A 19,335-nucleotide genomic window follows, 5' to 3' on the forward strand; every position below is an offset into this window, starting at 1 on the left:
TCACGAAAAGGGGGCACAGCCTCCGTAGCCGACGCAGAACCTCCAGATGATGAGGGTTGAGCCTCGCAAGGAAGACCCTAAGGTAAACATTATGTTGCGAAGTGGAACCATGACTAGGGAGGATAAAGGGAAGCATCCTGCAAAAGGTGAATGGGTCCGCAAAGCACTATAAAAGGAGGCTCAGTTTGATTTTGAGGCTACGAAAGAAACATTTATAGAAGCAAAGAAAATATTTGTTGAGGCCTATACCTCAGGAAGTCAGGAGAAAACAGTTGAAGAAATGGACCCATCCATGATTACCACGTTCTTGGAGACCTGCATGAAATTGCTCTGTGATAGTAGGGCTATGAAGGGCTTGCAGGAATTGATCAATTGGTGCGCTGGCAAGGACGGCACTATTGGCGAACTGCACGTAGTTGGAAAGCTTGGCAAGCATAAGGCAAGGACTAGGCGTGAGATGAGACTCACAACACAGATAGGGGAATACAAAATGGACCAAGTTATCTTGGATCTGGGGTCCAATGTGAATGTTTTTCCAAAGAAAACATGGGAAAGAATGGGGAGACCTATGCTCCAGTGGTCTCTGATCTAGTTAAGGATGGAGAATAAACAAAAAATTATCCTGATGGGGAGGCTACAAGGGGTGATAGTTGACATCGAAGGCACGAGTGCATTGGTGAATTTTAAGGTAATAGAGATTGTGGATGATAGCAATCCCTACCCTACGCTCCTTGGAATCGATTGGACCACTAACATGAATGGGGTAATCAACCTGAAGAAGCGAAAAATGATATTTGAAAAGAAGTCGCTCTGTGTAGTGGTGTTGTTGGATCCTGCAGAAGGACCACATTATACAGAACCATTTCGTGATTATGAAAGTGATGACGATTTGGACTAGATTTACAAGATAACGATGTGAGACCAGGATTGGGTAAATATGACAGTAGATGGGTGTATCACATGGGACCGTGAGAACTCCTGCACATTAGATTCAGATGAAGAATTAGAGCACTGGAAGAACCAACTGCATGACGTATCTATGTTGTTTTGTAATATGATGACCAAGTCATTGCAATGCGTGTCATCAGAAGTAAGGAATCTGCCTCACTATGATGGGATAACAGATGTTTATTGCTTTTTGGATGCATTTGAGAGAGAAGTGCTGGAGAAGCATCGCTTCCAAGCCTTGGACTGGGTACTACGCACTACGCCTGCATGATAAGAATACGTTTTGGACAGCTGACAGTGCAGATGACAGACACGTATGATGGAAGGGATGATCTGAGTGATCACCTGGCCAAATTGACTAAGGCTTATGGAGTGAAGCCCCAACCTGAATGGGTGCATCTGTTTTTTTCATACCTTGGATGTCATACCAATGAATTGGTACTTGGAAATAGAGCTTTGCCATGGCACTGAAGAAAGGGACATCTTGCGCAAGGGGTTTATAATGATGTTCAGCTTTGAGGATGGGTTTGACTGTATTGACGCGGCACTATAAGAGGTTAAAGTAGCAATATTTAGGATACCGCAGGATCCATTGGACCTGATTCAACCTGATTGAACTACCTAGCTAAACCACATGTTGGAATGCTATAACGTGAATGCTGAAGAAGAAGACGAGGATCCCAAAAAGATTAACATTCTGGAAACCAAGGATCACTGCGAGGTTGAAAGTCCACAGATAGAGGATCCAGACATAACCGCGTCGCTGAAAACTAGGAAAGTCAACATTGGCACAGAGGGGGAGCCGAAATTTGCAATGATTGGGAACTACTGGGATGATGCGACAATAGACAAGGTCATTGAGCTCTCAGGATTTGTTCCCCACAAAGTTTTTTGATCTGAAGGGAATAATAGGAGACCTGGGTTTCATGAAGATCACCCTAAAACCAAACGCGAAACTTGTAAAACAAAGACCTTACCACCTTAATTCGAAGTATAGGAAAGGATCTGCGCTGAGTTAGATATGATACTCGTGGCAGGAATTATTGAACCAGTGGAAGAATCTGATTGGGTAAGCCCAATAGTGGTTCCAGAAAAGAAACAGAAAGAAGAAATAAGGAAATGCGTGGATCTCTAGAAATTGAATGACGCTTGTGTGCATGATCCTTTCCCGACCCCATTCAGTGACGAGGTCCTGGATAATGTAGGCAGCCAAGAAGCATACTCTTTCATTGATGGGTTCTTTAGGTACCATCAGATAAAAATCATGCTTGAGAATAGAAGCAAGACAACCTTCATGATTGAATCAGGATGTTTTTAGTACACCGTAATGCCTTTTGGGTTGAAGAATACGCCAGCAATCTTTTCGTGCATATTCATTGCGGCATTCAAAGACTTCATTCATAAATTTCTGGAGGTATACTTTGACGATTGGATAGTGTTTGGATTGGTCAAGCGCCATGTGGCAAGTCTGCGCTTGATGTTAGATACATGTCGAAGATACCAAATCGCGCTCAATCTGAAGAAGTGTTTGTTTTGTGCCCCTTTTGGGATCCTGATGGGTCATGTGGTATGTAGACAAGGATTGATGTCAGACCCTACAAAGATCGTGGTGATAATCAACTTGGAGGCACCGAGGAATGTGAAACAATTACACGCAACTCTAGGGAATACCGGATAATATAGGAAGTTCATCAAAAGCTATGCCAAAATCACCACGCCTATGGAGAAATTTTTGAAAAAGGATGCTACGTTTTGTTGGAATGATGAATGTCAGAAGAGCTTGGATGTGCTGAAAGAGAAAATGGTCATCGCGCCAATCCTAGTCTTCCTAGACTGGAAGAAGGAATTTGATGTGCACATGAACGCATCATGGATTACGCTGGGGGTCATGTTGACACAGGCCAGTGAGGGAGAACCGGATCACCCTATAGCGTTCGCAAGTAGGAAGCTGTCTAAAGAAAAGAAAAATTATTCCATGACGAAGTGCAAAGGATTAGCTATGGTGTACGTGCTCCAGAAGTTCAAGCACTATTTGTTGGGTGGACACTTTAAGATGTATACAGATCATTCCAGATTGAAGTACCTAGTCAAAAAGCCTGTGTTGGGGGGGGGGGGGCAATATGTAGGTGGTTGCTGTTGTTCCAAGATTACGAATTTGAAGATATTGTGAAGCCAAGACGACTAAATGTGGGACCTGATCATCTATCGCGCATTGAAATGAGAGAAGAAACTACTAATTTGGAGGAAGGGCTACCTGATGCGCAACTCGTTGTAGTACATGTTGCGAATAGTCACTTTGAAGATATCGTCCACTTCCTGATGACAGAATCGGCTCCGGAATGTTATACAAGTCAACAGAAGGAGGAACTAGTAGTGCGCGCGATAGAATTTTCTATCATTGCAGGGCACTTGTACAAAATGGTGTCAGACGAAATATTGTGATGTTATGTGCCTGACTTTGAATGAAGCAACATCCTCGCTGAGGCTCATGGAGGAGTTGTAGAAGGACATTATGCAGGGAAAACAATAGAACGGAACATTCTACGTGCTGGGTTGTGGTGGCCAACCCTGCATAAGGATTCAAAAGCATATTGTAGGGCATGTGACGCATGTCAAAGGACTAGTAGGCCGTTGTGGGGGGATGAACTACCTCTAATACCATAGGTGACCTTACAACCATTCGACAAATGGGCGATTGACTTTGTGGGTCAAATTTAGCCCCAAGGAAAGAAGATGGGTGCATGGTACATCATCACCACGACTGAGTACTTGACCAGGTGGGTATAGGTGTAGCCTGTGAAGGACTATACATGCATGATAGTAGAAAAATTTATTTATGAATATGTGTTGACAAGATTTAGCTATCCAAAGATCTTGATGAGCGATCATAGTATGCACTTTCTTAACGAAACAATCAGGGCGTTGACAGAATAATTTTAGGTGTCTCATTAGAAAAGTACGCCTTATCATTCGTAGGCTAATGGGACAGTGGAAGCATTCAATAAGATATTGGAGAGTGCACTAACGAAGGTCTGCAATGCTCAGAGAAACAACTGGGATGTGCATGTACCCTCGGTGCTATGGGCTTACAGAACGACTTGCAAGAAGGTTACTGGGAAAATGCCTTTCAGACTCGTGTGTGGCGTAGAAGCTGTGATGCCAATGGAATACATTGTACCTAGTCTATGCATAGCGGCACTCACAGCAATGTCAGACCGCGGAGCCTTGGAAGAGAGGCTCCCATAGCTAGCAGAGCTTGAGGAGGACTGATTTATAGCTAGATATCATCAACAAATTCAAAAGGAGCACAAAAAGGCATGGCACAATCGGCACATCAAACTACACACCTTCAAGGTAAATGATCTAGTCTTGTTATATGACAATAAATTTGATAAATTTCTAAGGAAATTTAGGATGCATTAGCTAGGGCCATATGTCATCAAGGAGATTACCGATGGTGGAGTAGTTCAACTGGTTAAATTGAATGGAGAACCCTTCCCAGGGAAGGTGAGTGGTAGCCAATTGAAGCCATACACCAGTGATCCAGCTAGGTGATTATATGAGGGAAGCACAGTCTTAGCACTCCAGGCAGCTGAAAGGAAGCACGAGACTATAAAATACACTTCTCGGGTCGGAGAGCTGCATGAACGGGGAACTACACAGAACAAAGATATGTCACAAAGCCCACAGAAGCATGTAGGGAGCTACGCTACCAAGGGAAAATCCATGTAGGATAGCCAGAAAGTGATGATTAAAGTCACTATTCATGATTTGACGATGAAAAAATAGCCAAAGGGAGTGGGGGGCGGCATTTAAGTCAGAATTTATGGACCAGATCTTTGAAAATATTTCACCAATCTAACATTAATGAACTGATTTTGGGAGGAACGGTCGGATTTTAATTTGAAAGTACCTATAAATTGCAGGTGGCTACCCAGTGAAAAGCACTTGGCATTTTGAGAATTGAGTTGTTGAGCTCTCAGGCGCACATGAACCATGAAACCTTTGAATTTTTGTTAGCAAGTTCCATATTTGAGACATTACCACAGGCGACACAAGAGTTGTTGCATAGGATCATGTCGACACCCACAAAAGCTATGAGCATTGAAGAAGTGAGGGAGTTGTTCCAGAGGTGACAATGGCAGAAGCGCGTAAGCACCTGATCTATCTATTTAGGGTCTGCGAAGGACGACCAGATACTTTCATGGATGCTCCAAGGACGAATAAGGGAAGTAAATTGATAAGCCCTAAACGGCTTATCGAGCTGCATGAAGGAAGAGAAAAGGTCTAAACACCAACATCACAACAATCTCAAGGTGCAGAAACTTGGTTCCTGCATCCCCCCATATTGCTTTGGTTGAGACTTCAGTCCGCGCTCCGTGGATTGATGCCGAAAGGTCCAGTAGTGTAGGGATTTGTTTGGCTACTTAAATTTGAACCTGGGTCAGGTCCCATCAAGCCAACATAGATACCACCCTAAAAACATTCAAAAGCCTCAACAGGTCGACAATGGTTCCACTAAAGGTGCCCTAAATTTAGTATGATATAATCCTTAGGTAACCAATCTCAGACACATTGTTGGTTAATTTATGTTGTTTGAAGTTTATTGAGATTGAGTTTTATCATGAAACTACTAGAAGCATACTAGCATGGGTGAGTTGATTATCTTGATAACAATGTTATGGTTTGATCTAGTCCTTGAAAGGAACTTATAGTTGATGATCAAAATTTCACATTCCTTTCATTTTTTTATCTTTACATATAACAAATATCTTTATGTTATAGCCTCTAGCTAGATATATACAGTAATTGCCACTCAGAAGTTGGATGCCATCATTATGGAGCTTGAGCTTACTCAACTTACCTTTGTTTGAGTTGAAAATTTCATTAGATCTCATTATATCATCTATTTCAGAGAATGAATCCAATTTACCTTTGTTTTAGTTAAAAAATTGATTAGATCTTGCTATATCATCTTTTGTAGAGAACGAATCCAATTTCTCAGAGTCCATTTGCTTGAGGTAAAACAAAGCTACTTTAATTCATTAAACATAATTTTCATATTATGTTGGCTTATTATGATTCTACAGGGCACATCTGCATTGGAAAATCGTCATATTTAATGAAGTGTGGAAGGTGAGGGAAGCTTCAATTTCGTCCTTTCAAACTTTCTAAGGTATGTAATAAAATTTTAAAAAAAATATCCATAGAATGTTGTGCTTTAAATTTTTCTTTTGATAATGGATTATTTATGTGATCTCCCCTCTCTCACACACAACCAGAGTCTAGAAATACATGGTTTTTTGGGATATCTGGACAACAGATTTAGGCTAGCCATTTATCTAGAAATTTACACTATAGGAGATCAGGAATTTACAGTTGAATATTTCCTTGCCACTAAATTAGAGTTGCAGAGTCAGACTCCTATTTGTCAAGCATATACCTCACTTTAAATCAATTCATTTCTGACTATGTATAGACCTTCCATGGGAGGGCAAAGAGTCATCACTACCATTGCTTAGTATTTCTATAGACCAATTAAAGATTCCAAATGTGTATAAATTAGTGGCTCCTTGAAGAATCCCAAGAGTGGCGCTATTGTAGCAACAATAAATTTGTTTATTTTGAGTTCTTCATTAGTGCATTGATAGTATATTGTTTATTCCATACAATACCTCAACAATGTATGATCGAATTACAGTTAAGCTTGTCATAATATTTTGACATACCCTCTTTTATAGGGAAACTAGAGTGTTTGTCAAGCTTGCATGTCACAATTGTATCATGCAGAGTTTACTTGGGACAAGTTTTGTGGATCTAAGGAGCAAGATATCTGTTGGAATTAGAGAGGCAACAATACTACAAAGTGGGAAAGAGGTTTCACAATTAACCTGGCTTTCACATTATGGTTGGAGTTAGTTTCTTGGCAAGATGCTGGATATCCCAACTTCCTTTTTATGATTGAGTGCAAGATTGAATTCTTCGACATATTCCTCGCTTAATTGTCATTCAATGATGGGTTTTCTCAGAAGTGCTTCACACCTATAAACTTTACTAGATTTGTTCTTGGGTCTTTGGAGGTGGTTAGATTTTCAAAGAACACATGTACAATAAGACAAGAAATAATATGCTCGACTAATTTGAAGTTATATCCCTGTGAATAGGGTGTTCCCATTCATAAACTTGATGACTCGCTCTACTTCTTTCTGGTGAACAACTTTGGGACTTGCCATGAATCGTGAGACAATTCCAACCCCATAACTATGAATTTCTTATTTAAATCTATGCCCACTAGATTAAAATATGCACAAGGAGAACTCCATTCTTGTTTCTAAAGAACCTGCAATTGACTTGTACCATGCTATTTAATATTTTCTATATTTATTCGCATCCTTGGTCTGTGACATAAAGATGCAACAAGCTACCTTGCATTTTCTATACTAACACTCCTAAAAAATAACAAAGTATGCCCAAATCTATCATTTCAAATGATCTATGAAGCTCACCTTTTGGTTTTTCAAATATAGAAGTTGTTACCTATATTGATGAGATCTTCTACAACTGATACCATAGTGACAATATATGTTAGATTTTTATCTGTGTTTCTCTGAAGGTGTTTCTCCTTCAGTAGAGCAGTAATACACTACAATTTCCATATAGGGGAGAAGTATACCCAGTAGCAAACTTGGCCTGTGTGCATATGGGTTGAATGCACATTAGACTTTATCTGTTGTTTTGAAGGTGTTTCTCCTTCAACAATACTTCATCTCAGTAGATCCTTTTGGTCTACACCTTCAGTAGATGCATGCAACCTTGGGATAGATGTTGTAGATTATAGTTTTCCTATGAGGGTGTAGCAACGATGAAAGAAGTGCACCGATTTTAGGCATTTTTTGGTTGTTGTATGCAAGCATGTTTGTTTAGTGTTTCCCAAACTTAGATAGAGCCATATTTAGTATGATTTTATAGTTTGACTTAGATGCTCACTTTTCTTAATTTAGGTGTTTTTCTTAGTTCTGTTTTATGCATAGATTTATCTTTAAGAAAAGTGCACAGTAGAGAAGGGTTCTATATTTTGAGCAGGGAACACACTTCTAGGTAGGAGGTACTCTATTCTAGGAAGCTTTTTCCATGCAAGCTAGGTGCTCTATCCGAGAATCCCAAGAGTGGCGCTATTGTAGCAATAAGAAATTCGTTTATTTTGAGTTCTTCATTAGTGCATTGATAGTATATTGTTTATTCCATGTAATACCTCAATTGTGTATGATCAAATTAAAATTAAGCTTGTCATAATATTTTGACTTACCCTCTTTTAGAGGGAAACTAGAGTGTGTGTCAAGCTTTCACATCATAATTGTATCATGCAGAGTTTACCTGGCACAATTTTTATGGATCTAGGCAGCCAGATACCTGTTGAAATTCAAGAGGAAACAATACTACAAAGTGGGAAAGAGGTTTTGCAATTAGCCTGCCTTTCAAATTATGGTTGGAGTCGGTTTGTTGGCAAGATGTTGGATACCCCAACTTCCTTTTTATGACTAATTGCAAGATTGAATCCTTCGACATGTTCCTCGCTTAATTGTCATTAAGTGATGGGTTTTCTTAGAAGTACTTCACATCTATAAACTTTACTAGATCTGTTATTGAGTCTTTGGATGTGGTTATATTTTCAAAGCACACACGTACAAGAAGACGAGAAATAATATGCACAACTAATTTCAAGTTATCTTCCTCCGAATAGGGTGTTCCCTTCCATAAATGTGACGACTCGATTTTCTTCTTTCTAGTGAACAAATTTGGGACTTTTCATGAATTGTGAGACAATTCCAACCCCATAACTATCAGTTTCTTATTTAAAGTTATACCCACTAGATTAGAACCCGCACAAGCATAATTCCATACCCATTCCAAAATAACCTGCAATCGACTTATACCATGCTATTTAATATTTTATGTATTTCTTCACATCCTTGGCCTGTGACATAAAGACGCAACAAGCTACCTTGCATTTTCTATACTAACACTCCTAAACAATAATAAAGTATGCCCAAATCTATCATTTCAAATGATCTATGTAGCTCACCTTTTGGTTTTTCAATTATCGAATTTGTTACCTATATTGATGAGATCATCTACAACCGAGGCCATAGTGACAATATCTATTAGAGTTTTATCCATGTTGCACTAAAGGTGTTTTTTCTTCAGCAACACTACAATACATTGCAGTTTCCATTCAACGGAGAAGTGTACCCAGTAGCAGCCATGGTCTACGTGCAAATGGGTTGAATTCACAGTAGGCTTTATTTGTCGTTTTGAAGGTGTTTCTCCTTCAATAGTACTTCATCTCAACAGATCCTTTCAATCTACACCTTTAGCAGATGCATACAGCCTTGAGGTACATGTTACAGATTCTAGTTTTGCTGTGAGGTTATAGCAACGATGAAAGAAGCGTATCGATTTTAAGCATCTTATGGTTGTATGCAAGCATGCTTGTCTAGTGTTTCCCAAACTTATATAGGGTCATATTTAGTGTACTTTTATAGTTTAACTTAGATGCTCACTTTTCTTAATTTAGGTGTTTTTCTTAGTACTATTTTATGCATAGATTTATCTTTAAGAAAAGTTCACAGTAGAGAAGGGTTCTATATTTTGAGCAAGGGATACTCTTCTAGGTAGGAGGTACTCTATTCTAGGGAGCTTCTGTCATGCATGTTAGGTGCTTTATTGTAGACAAAGTTCCAAGTCCCTGTCTCCTTGATAGAGTCCCTTCCAGACAAGACACCGGTGGACAGAGTTCCAAGTCCCTAAATTTTCCAAAAACGCACCCGAGCCTAGCTATCTAACCTAAAATCCTTTACATTCTAGTCATCTCTTGACTGTGATTTCATAGAGAGAGCCCTCTCTGGTTTGGTAGGGCTAGCTACCAAACTAAAATCTTGGTCTATGGTTACCTCCATCGATCTCCTCATCATCCTGGGACATTGTGGAGGATAACATAGGGCATGAAAACTAGGGAGTGCCAAGGTGTTCTAGTGAATGTAAGGTTCCCAAGTCATGGAAAAATGTAATGCTAGTTGTGAGGTCATGACTGCCAAGGTGTGTTAGGGAATGCTAGGGCATGCTAACATGTGCCAGATAGTATGAAGACATGTCAAACAAGCTAAGTTGTGCCAAGTACTAAGGCATGGCAAGATGTACAAGGGTTCCAAGTCCCTGCCTCCTCTTCTTCCATATGCTATCCACTTATGACATTTCATTTGCAATATTTGGTGCATTTGCTAGTTATAGGTCATTTATAGGTTATAAACGTCTTCAAAGTTTCACTTCTAATTGAGTATTCCACTGAACTTATTGATTCTCTTATACATAACTATTTTTCCCTCCACCCACTTTTTATAACTTCAATAACCATTAGGTAGGGACCTGCAGCTTCGATGTTGCTTTGCTTGTTTAGTAAAATATTGTCGACACTTTAATTTATTGAAAGTTGTAGAATTTACAATTTATGAATTTTCAAGGTCTATTTTTTAAAAGTATAATTCTTTAAAGGGTGTTAGCTCAATGGAAGAGCACTTTCTTTACAAGCAGGAGGTTGGTGGTTCGATTCCATCGTGCTCTGACATCCATATGGAATGACGACGATCAATTTTTGGTGACGAAGGCTCTTTTGACCATCACCAATGAGCTTTGGTGACATTTTTTGACCCTCAGCAAAAATATGAAACGGTGACAGTCAACAAATGCCACCATATATATGCATCAATAGTGATGACCCTCAAAGGTATATAACCATAAATCGTTGTTGTTGATATGAAATGGTGATGATCGATGTCTGTCATTATAGTCATTATTCGTGACGGACTTTGAATGTCACCACAACACCTATACTTCTGGAAATGCGGCTTTTGGTGACGATCAATGAACATCACCATATATACAAACCAATAGTGACGGCCATTAAAGATCCATCACAATAAATCATTTTTGTTCATATGAAATGGTGATGGTCACTATCCGTCATTATAATCAATATTCATGTTAGAACTTGAATGTCACCATAACACCTATACTTTTGGCGACACCACCTTTGGTGACATTCAATTTTTGGTGCCCGAGGCTATGGTCCGTCACCATTGCTCATATGCAATGGTGACAGTCACTATCCATCATTATAAATCATTATTGGTAACAAAATTTTAATGTCACTACAACACCTATACTTTTGGTGATGCCACCTTTGGTGACGTTTAGTTTTTGGTGATGAAGGCTATGGTCCATCACCATTTCTCATATGAAATGGTGACGGTTACTATCCATCATTATAAATCATTATTGGCGATAGAATTTGTATGTCACTATAATGCCTATACTTTTGGTAATGCCACCTTTGGTGATGTTCAATTTTTGGTGACAAATGCTCTTTTAACTGTCACCAATGACCTTATGGTGACATCTTTCGCTCCTCACCAATGTCCTTTTTTCTTGTAGTGTAGCTTTGCAAAATGGGATACATACTTGCATTGGTTCTATTTCAGGATTCATATTACTCTTCAGAGGTAGGTCATTGAAAAAATTACAATAAACTATCGCTATCACCAAATAAGTTGTCATGAAGAATATTTGATTCTTAAAATATTTAGCCAACTAAAATAAAATTTCATTGCAAATTACCTCAACCCAATCAAATATAATATTGTTCTTGAAATAAAAATACAAGATATATAAGACTAAACTGGGTATGTGGTATGTTGAATTGCATCCCATTATATGCAAACAACTAAGAGAAGTGTTTGTAGGACTTTGCTAGCAGTAAGATATCAATAGATGAAAGGCTTGTTGGGATGTGCACTAATTGAACCATGGATTATATAATAACATGCACACCCCTACTTTGAAATTTGAGGAAAGCGTTTATTTCAAATACTTTAAGTTGAGTGTTTAGGTTTGATAGCTTCAACAAGATTTTGGAGTAAGAAGGACTGAGTTCTTTCCTTGCAAAGCAACTTTAATAATTATGATCTTAAAATCAAAATGATGGGCACAACAAAAAATAATTTCTCTGAAATCAAATTCCTTAGGAACACATCCAACATTATCAAGACTTGTAATCCAAATTATATTGTTAAGCTTCTCCTCGTGCATCAAATTCAAATATCATTAGTATGTTATTGACCAGTGGAAGTTTTAATCTTGTTGAGTGAGCGAATTAATTATATCCCCACAAAATAAATCCTCCTTTTGTCTACTTTCCATATTTTTTTATTCCTTCAAGGCACTTTGATATACATGATATTTCACGTGTTATATTGAGGAGCTCTTAGGTGTTTAAAATATCAATTTTCAAATATCATTTATTAATACATCACTTCATCATGTACCACCTTTACCGGGACATGCGAGAATCATAATTGGGCGTTAATATTCTAGGAAAAGTCTTTCAAGGAATTAGGGGAGACTTGATTCACATAATTCCATATAACAACCTTTTACCTTGAAGTTCAAACTTTCTTAAGTGAGCTTTGAATTAGCCTAAGAAAGAAAAAAATGGTTGTTTTTGTGAATTTCACTAAATGTTTTTTTTGTAAGCTTGGTAGGACTACATCTTCATCATGTCCAACTTCTCACCTCGATCAGAGGGGTAGCACAAAATTTGAACCCAAGACTTCCGGTTCGGTGAGACTTCATTTCCATGGTCATTGCCAAATGAGCTAACCCAAGCGGACGAATTTCACTAAATATAGCCTGTATGTGGAGAGTCCAATTTTTAAAGAGTAAATGATATCATAGCCCGAAACATTCATTTTTGTGGAGAAAATGTTATGGAGTTCCTTTTGCACAATAACAAAAAATGGTTAAGAGTAATGCAAAAACAAATTTATGTGGAAATGTAGAGTGAAAAATGTGTGGAGTGTGGAGTTCTTGTTCAGGTGATTTTTTTTGCATAAGGTTTCAAAAATATAACTATGGAATATTTTTAGGAGAATAGAGAAGTATGAGTTGTTTTTGAGATTAATGAAAAATGATGATGGGTTACGAATGGTTTGGGTAATCTATGAAAACACGTCAACAAATTCCCAGAATAATTTTTATGTGAAGCTATGGTAAGTATAAAATGCGGAGTTCGCACTAATTTTTTTCGCACATGCACAATGAGGATCCAACATATCCAATATTTGTTATCTGGGAAAAATCAAATGTCATGCAATGTGAAACACCCAAATACCTCCAGAAAATATAGATATATGGAATCCTTAAATGTCATACAATGTGAAAATTTCATGATCCAAATATTCAATAAATATGAGATCAAGAAATCAATAAGAATAAAAAAATAAAAACTAAATGAAAATATAAAAAAAAATTCAAAGTAAATAAAATAAAGGAAAAACAAAATCAGAGACATCTAGATCTAGATATATCTAGGATCTCGGACATACATGATACATCCATATCCATATATATCCAAAGACAAAATGTATCCTATAACAAATGTATCTGTGATATCTAGCATCTAGGACACTTGAAAAATCTTGCAATGTGAGAGGTTTGAATTCAGATATCCAATAACCTACCAAGTCACCACGATAGATCATCTATCACATTAGTTTCTATGTTAACATGTTCATTACAATGATTTGTCACATGGATCTAGGGGGCATGTCATCTACCACATCACTAGAACATGGTAGGAGTACAAACTCCCAAGGACCATAACTTTTGAAATGAGAAAATTTTTATGATGATGACTTCAAAATTAGGAAATGATGAAACTAAGAGAAATAATTTTTTTATAAACTATTTAGTGTATTAAAATTAAATTTCACATCAATCTATGACACATTACAAATAAAAGGATATAAAAACTTACATATCCAATCCAAAACAAAACAAGCAAAACTAGGAAAAATAAAAGGCCAATAATAATTATCATATTAAAAATAGTAAACATAAAAAAGCAATCGATGATAAGATTAAAAAGTAAGATAAAATTAATAAGTAAAAGAAAAATAAATTTGAAACATAAAGAAAAGTCAACATTGAATAGGAAATGTGAAAATAAACAATGGATCCCTATGACATAAAATTATGAAAGGAAACTTCCCAAACATCCAATTTTGAAAACCAAAGGTAGATAACTAATTTATAATAAAACTCACATGATTAGGAAAAAATAAAAAAAATTGGGAGAAGGGGAGGGGGGTGTTTTTCTTTCACTTATCTAAGAAAAATAAAAGGGGTGGTCATTGTGCCCACAATAGTACTATATTATATAAGGGTGGAGGGGAGATATTGAGGAAATTTTAATAAGTTTTCCCCAATATCACCCCCCTCAAAAAAAAATTATACCCACACCCACCCCCATATATACCCATATATTATATGAGGGTGGGGAAGATATTGGGGAAACATTTGAAAATGGGTTCGAATGGGGTGGGATACTAAAAAAATTTATTAAGTTTTTCCCAATATTTTCCGCTGAACCTCCAGCCTCATATATTATATATAATATATAAGGACACAAGGGGTAGATAATGAGTAAAACATGCATCCACCTCCATCTTCATGTATTAAAGTTTTCTCATTATGTTGACCCCCTTACCACCCTTATATATTAAACTTTTCCCACTATCTCCCACCCACCTTGACGCCCATATATTATATGAAGCTAGGAGGGTAACATGGAGGAGATACTAAGGATATAGTATCTTCGCACCCCCACCATTATACATTATTTTTTTCCTAATATATTTTCCCCACCCCCACACCCATATACTGTTTAAAGCAAAACAAGTGAAACATATACTGAACAAAACTTAATAAGTTCATCTAGTATATTCCTAACCCCTCCCCCCAACTCATATTAAAATTTTCCAAATACCTCCCATCACCCTCCTATAATATCTCTTCCTCCCCTCCCCGCTGCTCTCATATATGAAGGTGAACGTTAGGAGTTAAGATATTATGGAAAATAAGGTTTTCCCCATATCTCGCTACCCCACATCCCCACCCTCATATTAAAGTTTTCCAAGTATCTTCCCACCCCACACCTACACTCATATTAAAGTTTCCAAGTATCTCCCCCATCCACACCTCCTACCTCATATATTATTCTATCCTCCACCACCACCCTTATATAATATAAGGGTGTGGATTACAGGGGTAAAATTATTATGCAAGACTATGGAATACCTATTAATTTTTCCCTTATATCTCCCCTCCACACCACAACCCTCATATATTAAGTTTCCTTTCATATCCACCCCTTACCCTTATATATTTTATGAGGATGTGGCGGGAGGGAGGTGTGCGAATATTAAGGTATACTTACCAAGTTTTCCTTAATATCTCCTCACATGGGGTGGGGTAAACTTTCCATAATATTTCTACTCTTACTCTCACCCATATATATGAGGGTTGAGGTGGAGTGATCTGGATTTAAACGGGAACGCAACAAATTATAGATATAACCATAAACATAGAGACGTAGCGGAAATAATATTTCATTTTATTAATGTAAAATACTGGAATATGCTTACAAACATAAATGGAAATAAACCAGCTAGGGCGATGGTAGCTTATTTCTGAGAAGAGATGTGGTGGCTACATGCCTCTAAACTCTGTTACAAGGAGGCTCGAAGGCCTATTTATTGTTGAGAAATAATGGAAAACCCTTAACATCCCAAAACCTAACCCTAGAAGATGAAACACCAAATTGTTGGCCCTGTTTGGGTAAATTGGTACATCAATTTTCGAGGGTCATAACTTTGGCATATGATCTTCATTTGACACATATAATAGCTCGTTAGAAAGATCTATCCGAGCGCTACAACTTTGCGAAAAGCAACATCAGTCCATGGACCCATGTTTCTCCTAGATTTCCCAAAAAATGTCATTTAGGGCCTCAAAACAGCTCTGGAAGTTCAGGACGCGAAAAACTGCTAAAAATAGTAAATTGTGCTACAATTACGGAAATTGAAAAACTGAAAGAGACAATTGTGGGGGTCCAAGTGGGATAGGTGGGTGGCCACCAACATCCACCTGGATCATTCCTCCCCCCTTGGGAAGCAATGGTCCCCATTATGTTGAGTTCCTCCACCCACTGAACTTGGTCTGCAATCTTTGATGTGTCCAGTAATGGTGGGAAGTATGGTTGCCGACGGTCCACATTGAACACTTAGTGTAGAGAATTGTTCCCCATAGCCTTGGTACTGTTGTAAGGACCATGTCAAAGTGTTCTGAGCTTGTGATGGGCTCTTGTAAGGCGTTCCTTTTGCAGATGCAACCAAACTTTGTTGCCCACCTGAAGCTTGTGTGGTACCCCTGTGGGTGAGGAGAAGTTGTTCTTGTGTTATGTCATGACCGTATCCCTTTGCTGCTACTACTGCATGGAGGAATCCTTTGCGAGGGTCATGGATGTGGTGATGAACTTCCCCTTTCTTTGGGAGCGAACAAGACAGATGAATTTCCTAGTCTGGGAGATGAGCTTGCTGCCTTTCTTAGCAGTGATCAAAGAGGTGGCGGTAGGTGGGGCTACTTCTGGTATCTTGTATAATGAATCATTAAAAATGCGAGGCCTTGACTCATACATAGCATGTTGCCTCCACAAGTATGGCTGGCCTAATAATACATCACAAACAGTGAGAGGTGTAACATCACACAATACCTCGTCTGTGAAGGGCTTGATACTGTAGGAAAGGCAGCATTGTTGGTGAACTTTGAGATCTCATCCTTCATGAAGCCACCCGATACTGTATGGTTTTGGGTGTGGTGTAGTCGGTAGGCCCAACCTCTTCACGACCTCTGTTGAAATGAGGTTCTTTTGGCTGCCACTATTGACAATGAATTGCAACGGTGAACCCTTCACCCACATCTGTGAGTGGAAAAGACGATCCCCCTCCTCTGGGTCTTTGGGCTCATTCTTCTGGATCTTGGTGGTGGCAATAGTGACGCTGGGATCCACATCAATGATCCGCTTCCCTTTGCCATTCCCCTTGTCAGGTTCTGACTCAGGGTTGAACATGCATCTAATTCCGAAGCCTTCAACTCGGCCACTAGCGACTGCTTGGTCCGACACTCACTTGTGTTATGAGTGGGACTCTTGTGGAACTCACACCACTTTCCTATGTCCTTCTTCGACTTCACGGTGTTGTTCTTTTCTTGTGGCTTCAACGGGTTGTCTTGGGTCAACTCGCCTTGGCTTTGTCCTTTGGTCTTTGGATTTGCAGATCCAAAGTCTCGCTTCTTCTATTTGAACTTTTGCTCGATTTTGACAGCATATAGATACGCCATGTTGAGCGAGGAGATGTTCAGGAACTCCATCTCTTTTTGGATGTATCTGTGTAGGCAGTCACGATATTTGAGTACCAAATGTAGCTCAGAGTCCTTGATACCCAATTGTGTGCGAAGGGTATGAAAAATGTTTGTGAACTCTGGCACATCTTGGTCCCTTCCCTGCCACAGTGTGGTCCATTTGATGTATTTGTCCTCATAGCTTTTGACAAGGTAGTACTGCTCCTTGACGACATCCCAGAATGAATCCCAAGTGGGTGCAGCTGAAAATAGTGAGCTCGTAATTTCATTCTTCTACTCGCAGTAGGTTTCCCACCAGTCCTTAACGTGGGGGGTTGCTTTGAGAAGAGCAAAAATAATATTTTACCGACTGGAAAAATCATGAACAGAAAAGTACCCATCTAGCAGATTCAACCATTTATCTACAGAATCTGCATCTATCTGACCCTTGAAAATAGGGATTTCAAAATTAACTTGTACCTTAAAGGGTGTGGCATTTCCAGAGTAGCTGTTGGAAGCCGATGAGTTGCCTCTGGGTAGCTGCTGAAGGATCTGCGCAAAGTTTTCCATCATCACATTCCTTTTCCACTCGAGGGCTTCTTCGAGTAAGATTTTAATAGGATCTCCTGCCCCCTCATCTTTCTTTTCATCCGCCATGGGAGGTCATCAGGATTTGCGGGGCTGGTCTTGCAAAGGTTCGACCAATTCAAGCCCTAACTCCTTATATCCTGACCTCATTGGGGACATGCAAAGAAAAACAGAGAAAAGCAGACTGCTCTGATACCATTGATCCAGATTTAAATAGGAATGCAACAAATTACAGAGATAACCATAAACACAGAGATGCAGCGGAAATAATACTTCATTTCATTAATGTAAAATATTGGAATATGCTTACAAACATAAATGGAAATAAACCAGCTAGGGCGATGGTAGCTTATCTCTGAGAAGATATGTGGTGGCTACATGCCTCTGAACTCTGTGACAAGGAGGCTCAAAGGCATATTTATTGTTAAGAAATAATGGAAAACCCTTAACATCCCAAAACCTAACCCTAGAAGATGAAACGCCAAATTGTGGGCCCTGTTTGGGTAAATTGGTACATAAATTTCCCGGGGTCGTAACTTTGGCATACGATCTTTTTTTGACGCATACAATAGCTCGTTAGAAAGATCTATTCGAGCACTACAACTTTGGGAAGAGAAACATCGGTCCATGGACCCATGTTGCTCCCAGATTTCCCAAAAAACGTCATTTAGGGCCTCAAAATGGCTTCGGAAGTTCAGGACCCGAAAAATTGCTAAAAATAATAAATTGTGCTACAATTATGGAAACTAAAAAACTGAAAGAGACAGTTGTGGGGGTCCAAGTGGGATAGGTGGGTGGCCACCAAAATCCACTTGGATCATGGAGGGAGATATAGGGAAAAATATTCTCTACCCTCAACCACACCCTCATATAGTAGTCATATGTCTATAAGGGTGGGGGTGTGGGATAGATATTATGGGAAAATTGGTAATTTTTAAATAAAATATTCCCGCCCCCCCCCCACACTCATATAATAAGTTCACCCCAACAACATAACCCCCACATAATATGTGGGGATTAGGGTTGGGGAAAGAGATGTTAGGGAAAACTTGTTATATGGGAGTGGGGATGGTGTGGAAATATTAGGGAAAACTTGTCGGTGGGGGAGATAAGGGAAAATATATGAGGGCGGGGGGCTGAGAGATATTAGGGAAAACATGGAGGTGGGGGATAGGGGAACTCTCACCAAAGCATCATAATTTTTCCATAATACCCCCCCAAAAATATATATAAGGGTGGGGGTTGTGGGTAGAGATATTAGGGAAAATTTAATTAGGTTGAGGTTTTTGGGTGTGGATATCACGGAAAATTTAATCAAGGTGGGAGTGGTGCTGGAATATTAAGGAAAATTTTGGGTGGGGGGGGAGGTTGAATTAGGAAAAACTTAATCATTTTTCTCTAATATCCCCCCAGGGTGAGGGGAAAATTTAATTAGGGTGAGGTTTTGGGGTGTGGAGATTAGGGGAAATTTCATCAGGGTGGGAGTGGTGCAAGGATATTATGGAAAAA

The 19,335-nt window shown here is 38.9% G+C and overlaps 1 protein-coding gene across 1 annotated transcript in view; it reads left to right on the plus strand.

Moving 5' to 3' along the window:
• The first annotated feature begins 1,582 nt into the window (after positions 1–1,582).
• Positions 1,583–19,335, plus strand: part of LOC149159361 (uncharacterized) — a 100,419-nt gene continuing 82,666 nt past the window's right edge. The window contains exon 1 of the mRNA XM_089434268.1: positions 1,583–1,834. Within this exon, the coding sequence (XP_089290394.1) occupies positions 1,583–1,834 (252 nt within the window). The remainder of the gene's footprint in view (positions 1,835–19,335) is intronic.

The sequence above is a fragment of the Pinus tabuliformis genome, chromosome 5_2, assembly GCF_031772625.1.
Source record: "Pinus tabuliformis cultivar Carrire ecotype Pingquan chromosome 5_2, CPIR1, whole genome shotgun sequence".
NCBI lineage: Eukaryota > Viridiplantae > Streptophyta > Pinopsida > Pinales > Pinaceae > Pinus > Pinus tabuliformis.